At 37.0% G+C, this 17,302-nt stretch overlaps 1 protein-coding gene across 8 annotated transcripts in view; it reads right to left on the minus strand.

Annotated features, from left to right (window-relative positions):
- The window catches only part of USP25 (ubiquitin specific peptidase 25), a 167,790-nt gene that overhangs the window by 95,790 nt on the left and 54,698 nt on the right, over nt 1–17,302 (minus strand). For all 8 annotated transcript variants that reach the window (XM_049858421.1, XM_049858420.1, XM_049858419.1 and 5 more), the window contains one exon: nt 3,793–3,916. In XM_049858421.1, coding sequence (XP_049714378.1) covers nt 3,793–3,916 — 124 coding nt within the window. The remainder of the gene's footprint in view (nt 1–3,792; nt 3,917–17,302) is intronic.

The raw sequence follows: 17,302 nt of genomic DNA on the forward strand, positions 1-17,302 counted from the left end.
TCTGAAACAGAGGCTACCACTGTTACGCTGGATATGTGACTCCTGACAAAACTGACCTGTTTCTGTTGTGCTGAGGGCGGCCACACTGCCTGGAGTGTGATCCCTGCCCACTCCTGGTAGGCTGATGACATCAGACCTTTGACCCCCTCTAGGGGCCATCAGCTGTGCTTCACTGCTGCTGATACTTTTTCCAGTTAGTGTTTGTTGCTGTTCCAGTCTGATCAGCCAACTCCAGCCACACCCTTACAGGCCTTGAAACTAATCTGCATATTTTTTACTTTCCTAGCCCATTTGTAACCTAACTATGATGCGCCTTTTATTGTAAAAGCCACACAGCAATAGCCGACAATCAAAGTACTTGATGAGCCTTTCACACTCCTACCACCAAAAGGTAGGCAATATTTTTGGCCATTGGAATGTCTTCCTCACAAATAAAACTCAAAAACATTTTTACCTCTACCACCTATTCCTGGCTCCACACACTTTCTTAGGTGATTCCCCCTGCTGCCTGGGTAATGTTCAACATGAAAAGGCTAGGGGTCATACAGTCCTATTTCAAAAATTCAGAATTCTAGTCTGACCATTCCTGGACACAATGCTTCTTCCTTTCCCCTAATGGCAACCCCAGGCTAGCTTAGTTGGTAAGCTCTCTGAATGTCTCTCCGCCAAACTTAACTGCAGTTCAGACGTCTGAATTCTCCTGATGGACTGATTGGTAGTAGGTCATAAAGATAATAACCACTTGGTTGAATGCACTGCTTACCCAATTCCCCTAAGAAGGTCCATGTGAGCCAAAGTGGAAGGCACAATGGGTCTCTGTAAATTCTATAAAAATGCCCTTTTTCCTCTTTTATCTGATCTTTTTTGCATGAGAGGTCAAGGTATGGGTAAGGGATGATTGACAAAAAAGTAAATTATAGCTCCTGGAATAGGATACAATGATTTTGTAGCAGTGGTGACAGAACAACTACCCCACAGCTAAGGATGGAACACCTTAGTCTCTCACTACTGTCCCTGGAGCTTTCATCATGAAGAAACTGCTCTGGTTAGACTTTCCCAAACTATTTCACTAAGAATACAATTTGGTCAGTTATTTTCCTTCTATTGATTGAAAATGACTTTATTATTTTTCAGGTGTCCATTGTTGCTGTTGAAATGTTATCTGTCGCTTAACTGTCACTATTTTTAAAGGGGAATATACCTTTTCTTCTCTGAATACTTATAAGATTCTCTTATTCTTAAGTGTTCTAGAGTAATACTATAAATGAATCTAGGTATGGGTTTCTCTTAATTTTCCTGATTAGAATTTGTTGGGCTTCATGAAATTAGGGATCATCTTCTCATTTCTGATAAATTTTCCGTGATTATCTCCTTAAATTTTGCCTCTGGACCACTCTCTCTCCCCTCCTTCTAGAACACCAGTTAATGTATATTAGATCTACTCACTCCACGTTCTCTGTCTTTCAACTTTCCTCCATACTTTCCATCTTTTAAGCTGACTGTGTTACAGGTTAGATAATTTCTTCTAATACAAATTCCAGTATACTAATGATCTTTTTAGTTGTTTCTAATTTTCTACTAACCTGTGTTCAGGTCTCTTGATGGCGCAGTTTCCGCTCAGCTACTAACTGAAAGGTTGGTGGTTCGAATGCACCCAGAGGCATCGCAGAAAAAAGGCCTAGTGACCTACTTCAGTATACTTTTAAACATGACATATGAATTCTTCCTTGAAAATACATCATTTTCCCTTTTGAATTTAGTCCTAAACCTTAATAAAGCCAATGGGGACAAAGAGATTTCTGCCAAAGTTTTAGCTAGAATTCTCACATTCCCTCCTTTGCTACTACAATTTGATTTACATATGTGCTTATTAATTGCACATTTTGCATTTAACATTCCCTTTTTAACTGCAAATTTTGAAATCTACACATACCAAGAAAAAAGAACATTTTGCAAAATGTTTACTTCTATGGATTCTGATTTTATGTAAAATTTTATAGTATATTACACTGTCAAACCTTCACTATGTCAGCTACAATAAAAATATTTATATAACTATTTACTCTTTTAAGAGTACATTAAAATATAAAAAGACCAAGAATAAAAAAGAAAACATTACCTAGATTTTTTTTTCCAAGTTGGGGAAAAATAGGTATCCAAAACAATATAGAACATATACATTTAACTTAATATAAGCTTAGGAATAGTTTTAATTACTGAACTTTAAAGTTATTTTTACTTTTTATTAACTAGTTTATATGTTTTCAGAAAAATGAGAAAACACAAAATAAGTTGAAATACTAATATTAATTTGGCATATGTTTCCAGTCTTTTTACTATTTATACACTAATAAAAATACATATAAACAAAACGTACATATAATTTTTAAAATAAAAATTCTACAATTACTCATTCTATTTTATCACCTCTTTTTCATATAATAATCATTCCCCTTAAATACAAAATTCAACTCATATATTAAATATTTATCTTCAAACTTTAAGCAGTGTCAAGTTTAATAACTGAGATAATTATGTCCATTTTAAAGACACATGCTTTTCCAGACAAACTTCTCCAGATCCTTCAGAAAACAAGCCTAATAAAAGATGCCCCCAAAAAGCCATTCCATTTTCACTTTTCACTTAAAGTCCCTGGTATTAAATGACATCAGCCACAATTAAAGAGGGGAACAATGCATTTTAATTGTCTTCCCATCTTAATATAATGCCTTACAAAGAAATTTCTAAAGCAACATTAAAGACACTAAAAAGAAAATAATGCACCTTTGCTAGACATAGCATTTGAGATATACCCTACCATGCAGTAATCTCAGGTTATTTAAGAAGAAATATACTACTGATATTATTCCAAGGAAAATCTATCTGAGAAAGCTAGTACATCTTGCTAGCAATCAATTGTATTACAGTGAAAAGAATTTGAGTCATGGTACTTGTCTATCTTTGAAAAAACATTTAACCTCTTACAAGCCAAATTTCTTCTTCAGTAAAATGGAGCTGCCACTGCCTCGAAATAGCTATGTAGAAGATTATAGCTGTAATTTAAAGAGTTTTTTTGTTTGTTTTTAATCAACATTGATTAACGATGAAGCCAAATTTATCTATTTGATCCCTGGATAGATCAAATTGTTTCAAATTGAAGTTTGTTATTATATCAAAAAAACGTATTCTATCACACATCTTAGAACCCTGGCTATTTAAAAAAAAAAAAAAGACCAAAAGGAAGAAAAAGAAAACCTATCAACATACTATAAATCAGGGCTCAGCAAACTACAGCCATAGGCCAAATCCCTCTGGCAGGTCTGTTTTTACACATTTTTACTGGAAAACAGCCATGCTCACTCATTTATGCATTGGCTATGGCTGTTTTTGTACTACAACAGGAGAACTGAGTAGCTGCAACAGAAACCATATGGTTTACAAAGCCTAAAATATTTTACTAATGACCCTTTACAGAAAAAGTCTGCTAACCCCTGCTACTAATGTTTGGAAGTTGAATCAGACAGTGCATCCAAAAGGGGAAGGAAATTTAAAAAATACTAAAATATACACCTAAATTTAATCTCTCATAATGCTACCCCCAAATCCTAGAAATCTAAGCTTCAAATCACATAAGAATCAGAAAATAAAACATAAAGCAATACCCGTCCCAAACAGAAGTATGATTAATAGTTTAATTTCATAAAATATATCTTATTACCTGTGAAAGTTAAAGCCAATTATAAATTGTTATAAATGGTACTTATAGCTGCTTTACACAAATTATTTTTTTACCTGCTAATGGCTTGCTCCTCATCAGTTATTCCAGTCTCCCTGAACGCCCTGTTTGATTCCGCCAAACTCAAGGCAATTGCCCTCTGAAGATCATCTTTATCATCTCCAGTGAGATCAATCACATCTGAAAAGCAAAACTATCTTCTCAAAATTCAAAGTCAAACAAAATGAAAAGTAATTCTTATCATGGAGATTTTATAACCAATACACCCTATCAAACCAAATCAACACCAACTTTATTCCAGATTTCTTTTATAAGAGCCTACCCAAAGAGAATACAAATAAACACATTTCAACTTGGTTATTACTTCCTAACTTAACTTTCTTTTCTATAAAATACATCTAAAGCAATAATAGCAAAAATATTTTTCATTGCAAAGCAATCTCAGGATTCACTGAGGTCTCTGATTAAAAGCTAATAACAGACTGCTGAAAACATTTCCCTTACCAATAAAAATTAAAATCAACATAATTAAACATTTACATCTATGTTTTCTGAAATTAAAATTAACCCAAATATACAATTAAAACTCCTATCAGCTTAACAACTATCCTTTCAAGATATTAACATTATAGTTTGCCCATAGTACTACCTAGATGTTTTTTATCAAATCCTAATAAGTGATGCCTCAAAATTATGTTTCAGAAACTAATTGACCATAGGTATACATTTATATATGCATTTTTTTTTTTTTTTAAGTCGAGACAAATGTGCCAAACTGTTACATGGTTTAACGTATGAAATGATGGAAGGCTGTTATGGGATGAGGAAATATAAGGATCTTTCACTTTCTATTTTTTCAAGGCAGTCCTTTGGTGTGAATGGTTTGCCCTCAACTACTAACCTAAAGGTTGGCAGTTTGAACCCACCAAGCAATTCCTCAGAAGAAAGGCCTGGCGATCTACTTCCATAAAGATACAGCCAAGAAAATCTTATAGAACAGTTCTACTCTGGAATGCATGGGGTCGACAGGAGTTGGAATCAACTTCATGATAATGGGTTTCAGTTTATTATTATTTTTTTTATTTTAAACAAGCTGTGGCATCTGAATTGTTTAATATAAGCGTGCAGTCCTTTTAATTTAAAATGAGATTTTTATTTAGGATGAAAACATACACACACACACACACACACACACACAAACTAACTGTGCCTCCTCCCACTAAGAAAATAGCCTTGATGCTACAAGTATTCACTCTCCTTTTTCCAAAGAACAAAGGCTACAGCTATTACCACCTTCAGTAATCTAATTCCCAGTATATATTGGTAAATATTACTACTTTTTAATCCAATTCCCAGTATATATTGGTAAACTTCCTTAACCCATATAAAGGCCAATGTTACAATCTCCCGTCATCATTTAAACACTGATAGGGACTGTAATACATTGTTAAGTGGGAGAGGGATAGCGAGTTAAAATTCAAGTGGGAAAGAGCAAGAACTGTTCCTGCTATTCTCTTATTTTAGAGTGGGTAGAATTATAGTGGCGGGGCTTTCCTCTTAATTTTACTTGTATTTTAAATTATTTTAGGTATGTTAAAAAACTGATTTCTTTCTTTTTCTCTTTTTAATCCTAGAATTTTACAAGAGGGAAACAAACAAAAAGGTAGCAAATGGGAGAGAAGGTAGCTATATTTTAATATCTGGCTGTAGGGTTACACACAGCTACTAGAAACAAATATTCTAAAATTTAATGAGGAAAAAAATTATGCATATTGTTAGTTCCAAAAATCTATGTCAATAAAAACTACAGTGATTTTCCAAACAGTAGCTAGAAAAATATTAAAAATACCAGAAATAACAGTTGGCTGTGGAAGGTGTATGTACGTGTTTTTAAAGTCCTTAGACAGTATAATAAAAACAGTATAACATAATAAGTAGAATCCAAAAAAAAATTCAATCAAGTAAAATGTGGAACAGAGTTATAGCAAGGTAACTGAAATGACAGAGCATGCCTACAAACAACAACCAAAGAGTTCCAGAAGTCCACCCAGACCAGCGCTAAGAATGGGTGTCACCTGGGTGTAGTGACCCCATTCAGCTCAAATAACTTATTAGAAAAACCTTGGACAAGAGAAGTAGTATGGAATGGCCTCATAAAACTGAGAACTACGCTAATCATTAAATGATAGCTAGAACTTTGTAAGAGGATGGAAGGAGATGAAATAATTTGAAAATCACAGAGAAGCAGAAAAACAGGTTTTTGATCAATTAACCCTCAGACTCCATACTCTCATCCTCCTAGAGTGCTCTCTTCAACTACAGAAAATGGGTAGGAAGATTTTTTAAAAATTTACTTCTCAGGTTCATTTGCAGTTAAGGTTCTGGATAAAATTTCAGTTCCACCACCTGGATGCGCTCATATGAGATCTGGAAGGCAGGAGAGAGGTGGAAGCCATTATGCTGCTGCTTATGGCTGTTTTCTCCCGCATGATTGAACAGACATGGGTTGCTCCACAGAAGCATTCCAGTATCCAATTTCCAGATTCAGGGATGTCAAGAGATTGTTACGGTAGAAAGAAGTGGCAAGGGACCTCTGCATTCCAACGCGCAGGCACAGTTCAACAGCAGTTACCTAATCCTGGCTTCCTGTTCCCTGGACTGCAGCTACCGAACCATGTTCTTGGACTCAGCAGTCCCAGAGGCAGCCTCCTGATTCACTGTCTTCATGATTGTGGCAGAGGGTGCAGCTTCCCTGGCTGGTCAGTCTTGCAATAATCTGGGAGTCATTTTGGAAGGCTGAGCTAGAAACTCCTCCTCCATTCCTTCCATTGATTTAAGATTCTAATTCTTTGTACTAAATACCTTCTTTTGAAAACATCTAGGATGTTTACTGTTTTATGACTGATAAGTAAACCAAACTGGCTAGAGTAGGAACTCATTTAGAAAGAGCAACAACTTGCACTTACAACTTTTTCCAATTTACTAACTGTAACTGAAGCACACAAAAACAAAAATGTTTTTAACCCTCTTTTATAGATGAGATGACGGAGATTCTGCGACATAAAGCACATCGTAAGACTTGAGAACGGTGGCCAGACAGCAAATTTAAGTCATCTACCATTTAAAATACAGCACTTTGGTTGTGCAGTGGTTAAGTGCTTGGCTACTAACAGAAAGGTCGATGGTTCAAACCCAGCCTCTTCACAGGAGAAAGATGCAATAGTCTGCTTCCATGAAGATTTATAACCTTGGAAACCCTATGGGGTAGCTCTACTCCATCTTTTAGGGTCACTTTGAATCACAATTCAATTCGAGGGCAATGGGTTTGGTGTTTGGGTTTTTGGACAGTTTAAATGCAGTGTTCTTCTCTCTATTCTAGCCTTTTCCAAGTGTGGTCCATGGATTTTGGTAACCCTCCATAGCCCTTTGAGGGGAGGGTCCAGGAAGGAAAAAATATTCTCATAATAATACTAAGATGTTATTTCCCCTTTCCTCTATGGTCACACTTGCACTGATGGTGTAAAACTGTTGCACGTTAGCACAAACCAAGGCCTGAAAAACCCCGCTGCAGTCGAGTCGCTTCTCACTCATAGTGACTCTACAGGACAGAGTAGAACTGCTCCATAGAGTTTCCAAGGTACGCCTGGTAGATTCGAACTGCCGACCTTTTGGTTAGCAGCCATAGCTCTTAACTATTATGCCACCAGGGTTTCCGCAAATCAAGGCAGTGGCACCAAAGTAAATGAACATTCATTGTATTAGTCAAAATCATGCACGCTATTTTAAAAAATAAAAGTCAATTTCATTTAAGAATGTCCTCAATGAAAAAGCAAAATTTAATTTTATTAAATTTCAAATCTTGATTTACACGTTCTTTTTTTTTTTTAATTCTATATTCTGTGTGATGAAATAGGGAATATACCTGAAGTACTATTGCTGTATACCCAAAGTATGTAGTTGTCTAAAGAAAAAACACTAGCATAATGTTTGAGATGCAAACAAACTGTTTTTTTATGTAACATAATTTTTATTTGCAAGTATAGCTGACAAACTATGGTTATTCAGATGAGTATCTGGCAGGTGTTTCCTCATAAATGAAAAAAGTAAGGCTGTCATTTTAAGAAAAACAAATGAGAGTATTTATTGCCAATGATGAATTTCAAGCTTCGAAGCAAGAATTTTGGGGGGCAAAGCCAAGATAGTGGAATAGACAGACACTTCTGGTGAGCCCTCTTTACAACAAAGACCAGAAAAAAACAAGTGAAATGAGTATATTTGTGGCAAGCTGGGAGCCCGGAGCTTCAAAGGCAACCTTAGAAAATGAACTGAGGGGCAGGGGAAGGAAGAGATGGCTCAGAAGCGGAGAGGAGTTACCGGACCTGAATCGCAAAGAGCACTCAGGCACCATTCCCGGAGCGGCAGCAGGCTGGTACTAGCGTTGGGCTGCAGTTTCGTCAGGGAAAAGCAGCCAGCCACACAGCCTACTCACACCTCCAGAACCTGAGGAGAACAGCACTCACGGCAAAAGCTAAGTACTTCCGTATATTTTAACGCTCCCCCCGCTCCAACCAGCTTCAGCGGCTGAATCCCTGGGCCTGAGATAGGCCCTATTGAGCACCTAGAGCCATTCTTCTGGCCTTGGGGAAGGAAAGAAATTGCATTTGGGGGAAAAGATACTTTGCTAGTTGCACTAACCAGGGGAGTTCAGAACAGAAGCAGCTCCTGTTGAGGCATAAACCACTCGTGGACTCTGAGCATCTTTCCATTCTGCATGGACCTGTGTGGGCTTTTTTGGGAGAATAGGCCCTTGTTGGCAGGCTCCAACCATTTCAGTTGTGCGGTGGAGAGGTGGGTGTTTGACATTTGACATTGCTTTGCCTATTAAACAAGGTCCTCACCTGCCCACATCAGGGACCTAAGGACTGGTAGCTCCACTCAGGTCACCCAGCCACCTGTAACAGGGGCCCAAAGATAAGTGGCACCTCCCAATCCTTACAACCAAAAACTCTGGGTGCCCATGGTCTGTCTGCAGAACCCAACCACCTGGACGCTCTAGAGAACAGGGACATACTTTCCTCAGAGACACTCGGTGGTCAGTTCTCAGCCGCCTACCTTGTTCAGAGCGTAACCCCCTGCTGCAAAAAGATACCGGTATATACGCCAATCACCTCTGCCCCTCTAAGCCTGTAGGACAGAGCCTGTACAACACACTTGATAATCAGCTACCTGGAAACCTGAGCTGAATTCATACAAGAAAACTGAATGGACTCCTAGACAGATATACCTGATAACAGCTCTAGCCAGCTGGGGACAGGACGTCAGAGCTCCAGAGGCGAAAATAATCAAGATAACTCACTCAAGCAACCCATATGGGGATACCAAAACAAAACAAAACAAGAAGCTACGACACAGTAAGCACGCATAAGCTAACACAATAACTTATACCTGGCTCGGAGACAACAGTCAATATCAAGTCACATAAAGAAACAGACCAAGATCACCTCAACAGGCTCTCAAAACAAAGAATCCAGGGATCTTCTAAATGAAAGTCCATTCCTGGAATTACCAGATGCAGAATAAAAAAGTTTAATATACAGAACCCTTCAAGACATCAGGAAGGAAATGAGGCAATACGCAGAACAAGCCAAGGAACACACAGATAAAGCAAATGAAGAAATTAGAACAATTATTCAGGAACATAATTAAAAGTTTAATAAACTGGAAAAATCCACAGACAGGCAGCAATCAGAAATTTGGAAGATTAACAATAAAATTACAAAAGTAGACAACTCAACAGAAAGTCAGAAGGGCAGAATTGAGCAAGTAAAAGCTAGAATTTCTGAACTAGAAGATATATCACTTGGCACTAATATATTTGAAGAAAAATCAGATAAAGCAATTTTAAAAAATGAAGAAATCTTAAGAATCATGTGGGACTCTATCAAGAGAAATAACTTACGAGTGATTGGAGTACCAGAACAGGGAGGGATACCAGAAAATACAGAGAGAATTGTTGAAGATTTGTTGGCAGAAAACTTCCCTGATATCGTGAAAGGTGAGAAGATATCTATCCAAGATGATCATCAAACTCCACATAAGGCAGATCTTAAAAGAAAGTCACCAAGACATAATTATAATCAAGTTTGCCAAAACCAAAGATAAAGAGAGAATTTTAAGAGCAGCAAGGGATAAACAAAAAGTCACCTACAAAGGAGACCCAATAAGAATAAGCTCAGACTACTCAGCAGAAACCATACAGGCAAGAAGGCAATGGGATGACATATTTAAAAAATTGAAGGAAAAAAATTGCCTGCCAAGAATCATATATCCATCAAAACTGTCTCTTAAATATGAAGGTGAAATTAAGACATTTCCAGATAAACACAAGTTCAGGGAATTTATAAAAACCAAATCAAAACTACAAGAAATAGTTAAGGGAGTTCTTTGGTTAGAAAATCAATAATACCAGGTATCAACCCAAGACTAGAACACTGGGCAGAGCAACCAGAAGTCAACCCAGACAGGGAAGTCCAAAAAAACAAAGCAAGATTATTATTTTTTTTTTTTTTAAAAAAAAGCTGAGAACAGGGTAACAGCGATGTTATATAAAAGAAGACAACATTAGAATAATAAAGAGGGACTGAGAAATGTAATCATGCACCTTCCATATGGAGAGGGAGATACGGCAATACAAAGACATAAAAGTTAGGTTTAAATTTAGAAAAACAAGGGTAAATAACAAGGTGACTACAAAGGAGACAAACTATCCTACTCATGAAAATAAAATACAAGAAAAAAATAGAGACTCAGCAGAAACAAAATCAACAACAACAAATATGAGGGAAGGACAATATATAAAGATAATCTACTCAGCACATAAAATTAAGTGGGAAAAAGAAACTGTCAACAACACACAAAAAAAGACATCAAAATGATAGCACTAAATTCATACCTATCCATAATTACCCTGAATGTAACTGGACTAAATGCACCAATAAAGAGAAAGAGAGTGGTAGAATGGATTAAAAAACAAGATCCGTCCATATGCTGCCTACAAGAGACACACTTTAGACTTAGAAACACAAACAAACTAAAACTCAAAGCATGGAAAAAATATATCAAGCAAACAACATTCAAAAAAGAGCAGGAGTGGCAATATTAATTTCTCACAAAATAGACTTTAAAGTTAAATCCATCAGAAAGGATAAGGAAGGACTCTATATAATGATTAAAGGGACAATACACCAAGAAGATATAACCATATTAAATATTTATGCACACAATGACAGGGCTGCAAGATACATAAAACAAACTCTATCAGCATTGAAAAGTGAGATAGACAGCTCCAGAATAATAGTAGAAGACTTCCACACACCACTTTCACTGAAGGACAGGACATCCAGAAAGAAGGTCAATAAAGACACGGAAGATCTAAATGCCACCATCAACCAACTTGACCTCATAGACCTATACAGAACGCTCCACCCAACAGCAACCAAGTATACTTTCTTCTCTAGTGCACATGGAACATTCTCTAGAATAGACCACATATTAGGTCATAGAGCAAGCCTTAGCAGAATCCAAAACACTGAAATATTACAAAGCATCTTCTCTGACCTTAAGGCCATAAAAGTGGAAATCAATAACGGGAAAAGAAATCGAACACTTGGAAACTGAACAATACCCTGCTCAAAAAAGACTGGATTATAGAAGACATTAAGGATGGAATAAAGAAATTCAGAGAATCCAATGAGAATGAAAACACTTCCTATCACAACCTTTGGGACACAGCAAAAGCAGTGCTCAGAGGCCAATTTATATCAATAAGTGCACACATCCAAGAAGAAGAAGGGGCCAAAATCAAAGAATTATCCCTACAACTTGAACAAATAGAAAGAGAGCAACAAAAGGAACCCACAGGCACCTGAAGAAAACAAATAATAAAAATTAGAGCTGAACTAAATGAAACAGGAAATAGAAAAACAACTGAAAAAATTACCAAGACCAAAAACTGGCTTTTTGAAAAAGTCAACAAAATTGATAAACCACTGGCCAAGCGGACATAAGAAAAACAGGATAGGAAGCAAATAACCCAAATTAAGAAATGAGATGGGCAATATTACAACAGACCCAACTGAAATTAAAAGAATTATATCAGATTACTATGAAAAACTATACTCAAACAAATTTGAAAACCTAGAAGAAATGGATGAATTCCTAGAAACACACTACCTACCTAAACTAACACAAACAAAGGTGGAACAACTAAATAGATCCATAACAAAAGAAGAGACTGAAAAGGTAATCAAAAACTCCCCTCCAAAAAAGCCCTGGTCCTGATGGCTTCACTGCAGAGTTCTACCAAACTTTCAGAGAAGAGTTAACACCACTACTACAAAAGGTATTTCAGAGCACAGAAAAGAATGGAATACTACCAAATTCATTCTATCAAGCCACCATATCCCTGATACCAAAACCAGGTAAAGACACCACAAGAAAATTATACACCTATATCCCTCATGAATGCAGATGCAAAAATCCTCAACAAAATTCTGGCCAATTCAACAACATATCAAAAAAATAATTCACCATGACCAAGTGGGATTCACACCAGGTATGCAGGGATGCTTCAACCTTAGAGAAACAATGTAATCCACCACATAAATAATAGACAAGAATCACATGATTTTATCAATTGATGCAGAAAAGGCATTTGACAAAGTCCAACACCCATTCATGATAAAAAAAAAAAAAAAAAACTCTCGGCAAAACAGGAATAGAAACAAAATTCTTCAACATAATAAAGGGCATTTATACAAAGCCAACAGCCAACATCACCCTAAATAGAGAGAGCCTGAAAGCATTCCCATTGAGATCGGGAAACTGAAGAGGATGCCCTTTATTACCACTTTTATTCAACATTGTGTTGGAAGTCCCAGCCAGAGCAATTAGGCTAGATAAAGAAATAAAGGGCATCCAGATTGGCAAGGAAGAAGTAGAAGTATCTCTATTTGCAGATAACATGATCTTATACACAGAAAACCCCAAGGAAGCCTCCAGAAAGCCACTGAAACTAATAAAAGAGTTCAGCAGAGTATTGGGATACAAGATAAACATACAAAAATCAGTTGGATTCCTCTACACCAACAAAAAGAACATTGAAGAAGAAATCACCAAATCAATGCCATTTACAGTAGCCCCCAAGAAGATAAAATACTTAGGAATAAAGAGATGTAAAAGACGCATACAAAGAAAACTACAGTACACTTCTGCAAGAAACCAAGAGACTTATATAAGTGGAAAAACATACCTTGCTCATGGATAGACAGACTTAACATTATAAAAATGTCTATTCTACCAAAAGCGATCTATACATTTAATGCAGTTCCAATCCAAATCCCAACATTCTTTAATGAGATGGAGAAACAAATCACCAACTTCATATGGAAGGGAAAGAGGCCCTGGATAAATAAGACATTACTGAAAAAGAAGAACAAAGTGGGAGGTCTTACTTTACCTGATTTTAGAACCTATTATACCACCACAGTAGTCAAAACAGCCTGATACTGGTACGACAACAGATACATAGACCAATGGAGCAGAATTGAAAACCCAGACATAAATCCATCCACGTATGAGCAGCTGATATTTGACAAAGGTCCCAAAACAGTTAAATGGAGAAAAGACAGTCTTTTTAACCAATGGTGCTGACATAATTGGATATCGATCTGCAACAAAACAAAACAAGACCTATACCTCATTCCATGCACAAAAATGAGCTCAAAGTGGATCAAAGACCTAAATATAAAAATCTAAAAAAATAAAGATTATGGAAGAAAAAAATGGGGACAAGGTTAGGAGCCGTAATACATGACATAAACAGTATACAAAACATTATTAAGAATGCAGAAGAAAAACTAGATAACTGGGAGCTCCTAAAAATCAAACTCTATGGGGCATTTCATTTCATAGGGTCGCTATGAGTCAGAATCGACTCGATGGCACTGTTAGTTTTTGTTATGCTCATCCAAAGACTTCACCAAAAGAACAAAAAGACTACCTACAGACTAGGAAAAAGTTTTTAGCTATGACAATTCCGATCAGCGTCTAATCTCTAAAATCTACATGATACTCCAAAAACTCAAGTACAAAAAGACAAATAACCCTATTAAAAAATGGGCAAAAGATATGAATAGACACTTCACTAAAGACATTCAGGTAGATAACAGATACATGAGGAAATGTTCACTATCATTAGCCATTAGAGAAATGCAGATCAAAACTACAATGAGATTTCATCTCACTCCAATAAGGCAGGCATTAATCCAAAAAAACAACAGAATAATAAATGTTGGAGAGGGTGTAGAGAGATTGGAACACTTATACACTGCTGGTGGAAATGTCAAATGGTACAACCACTTTGGAAATCGATTTGGCGCTTCCTTAAAAAGCTAGAAGTGGAACTACCATACGATCCAGCATCCCACTCCTCAGAATATATCCTAGAGAAATAAAAGCCTTTACAGGAACAGATATATGCACACCCATGTTTACTGCAGCACTATTTACAATAGCAAAAAGATGGAAGCAACCAAGGTGCCCATCAACGGATGAATGGATAAACAAATTATGGCATATTTACACAACGGACTACTACGCATCAATAAGAACAGTGAGGAATCTGTGAAACATTTCATAACATGGAGGAACCTGGAAGACATTATGCTGAGTGAAATTAGTCAGTTGCAAAAGGACAAATATTGTATAAGACCACTACTATAAGGACTTGAAAAATAGTTTAAACTGAGAAGAAAACATTCTTTTGTGGTTATGAGAGGAAGGAGGCAGGGAGGGTGGGAGAGGGTATTCACTAATTAGATGGTAGATAAGAACTACTTTAGGTGAAGGGAAAGACAACACACAATACAGGGGAGGTCAGCACAACTGGACTAAACCAAAAGCAAAGAACTTTCCTCAATAAATTGAATGCTTCGAAGGCCAGTGTAGCAGGAGCAGGGATTTGGGGACCATAGTTTCAAAGGACATCTAAGTCAACTGGCACAATAAAATCTATTAAGAAAACATTCTGCATCCCACTTTGAAGAGTGGCATCTAGGTCTTAAGCACTAGCAAGCAGCCATCTAAGATGCATCAATTGGTCTCAACCCACCTGGATCAAAGGAGAATGAAGAACAACAAGGACACAAGGTAATTATGAGTCCAAGGGACAGAAAGGGCCACGTGAACCAGAGACTACATCATCCTGAGACCAGAAGAACTAGATCGTGCCTGGCCACAACTGATGACTGCCCTGACAGGGAACACAACAGAGAACTCCTGAGGGAGCAGGAGAGCAGTGGGATGCAGACCCCAAATTCTCATAAAAAGACCAGACTTAATGGTCTGACTGAAACTAGAAGGATGCCGGTGGTGATGGCCCCCAGACCTTCTTTGGGCCCAGGACGGGAACCATTCCCGAAGCCAACTCTTCAGACATGGATTGGACTGGACAATGGGTTGGAGAGGGATGCTGGGGAGGAGTGAGCTTCTTGGATCAGGTAGACACTTGAGACTATGTTGGCATCTCCTGCCTGGAAGGTAAACAAGAGGGTAGAGGGGGTCAGGAGCTGCTGAAATGGACACAATAAGAGAGAGTGGAGGGAGAGAGCGGGCTGTCTCATTAGGAGGAGAGTAATTGGGAGTATGTAGCAAGGTGTATATAAGTTTTTATGTGAGAGACTGACTTGATTTGTAAACCTTCACTTAAAACACAATAAAAATTATAAAAAAAAAAAATCAGAATTTTGGAAAACTTCTTTCAACCACTGTGAGCTTGGTATCTTCTCAGTACTTAAAAGCTTTACTGGTGAGATGAATGGTAGTATAAACAATTTTCTTTTTTTTAAATACTGTTCCAACAACGAAAAGAAAATGTTTTCCAAATTATCAATGCACAGTTATAAAATCATGCATGGGTAAAAGATCCATTCAGAGGGCAAGACAGACTAATGAATTTTAATGTAACAAGAGTTTGGGAAGGCCACTGATACGATTTCAGTTTCCACACTGTAACTAATATTTAAGAAATTACCAGTCGAAGAGTTTTGGTACAGAATTTAAAAAGGCTATCCATTAACTCGATGGCCAAGGGGATGATGATAACAGGGATCCATTAACTATACATCTGTGTGGAGCCAGATTTTCTTCACCTACATCAACCAAAACCAAGAATGAATGCAGAATCAGGTATGAGGTTCCAGTTATCTTCTATTATAGTGGACATTAGAGATTTGCAACAATGTAAAACAATGTAGGTTTCTCACTAATTTATTTTGTTTGGGAAAATATAGTTTTTTTTTTTTCCATAAAAAAGTACATTATTTACACTAACATACAAAGGATTGTTATTTTAATATGAATTAGATATATTCCAAATTTTTCTCCAACCCATTGCCATCAAGTCGATTCTAGCTTACAGCAACCCTATAGGACAGAGTAGAACTGCCCCACAGGGTTTCCAAGGAGTAGGTGGTGGATTCAAACTGCTGACCTTTTGGTTAGCAGCCAAGTTCTTTAACCACTGCACCACCAGGGCTCCAATTTCAAATATAGTAAATATCAACAAAAATAACTGAAACAAAAGCTCTTTGAGGTCCTCAATTTTTAAGAGTATCAAGGGATCCTGAAATCAAAAAGGAAACAATCACTATGCCACATTCTCAGATCTGAATGTTTAACAAACAATAACTGAAAATTGTTTTCTTTGATTTTTACAATATGATTAAAAAAATTACAAAATAATTCACAAGATATAAAGATCAGGAGATTTTATGTGAACATAGCAAAGATTTCTTCCTTCTTTTGGGGGGGGAAAAAAGAAGACCTGGTCACATGATTCCTGCACAGCAATAACCACGGTACCCAAGCCAGAGCGCAGCACAAGTAGCGCCCTGTAGACAGAGTATTCACTCTCCATTTCTGCACCCATCCCCAACACTTCCTAATATCTTACACTTGGCCTTACCCTTTTATCATGGAAAACATAAAAAAAAAATGGTACCTTACACTGGGGTAAAAGGATAAAACTGCTAGTGGCTAGAATAACCAGACTCAATGACTCAAGTTACCCCCAGTCCCATCTAGCAGCTCCAGAAGTTGAGGGGTCACTATACAGACACATCTGTAAACCAGCTGGGACGCTCTGCTGAAGACATCTGAGTCTGCAACCGCTGGTATGGAGGAATAATAGGGCTTAACGGTAGAAAGGCTGGCTGAGGCCAGTACTTAATTGAAAAGCTGGGACTCTATCCTTTAAGCAATGGAAATGGTTTATTCATTGTTTATAGTTTCACTGTAATAACAATTTTCTCCATGATGTTCGAGTTACTCCATAAAGCTCCATCTTTCCATAGGATATTTTATAACAATACAGCAATCCTGAAAAAATCATTTTTATAATCTACCTACATACCAAATACAAATCCTTTTAAGACCAGATATTAAGAAGAAAAATGTTTCACATAGAACAGGTAAACCTGCCTTTTTTCTTTCTCTGGAATGAGCAGA

The sequence above is a fragment of the Elephas maximus genome, chromosome 18 (assembly GCF_024166365.1).
Source record: "Elephas maximus indicus isolate mEleMax1 chromosome 18, mEleMax1 primary haplotype, whole genome shotgun sequence".
NCBI classification, from domain to species: domain Eukaryota; kingdom Metazoa; phylum Chordata; class Mammalia; order Proboscidea; family Elephantidae; genus Elephas; species Elephas maximus.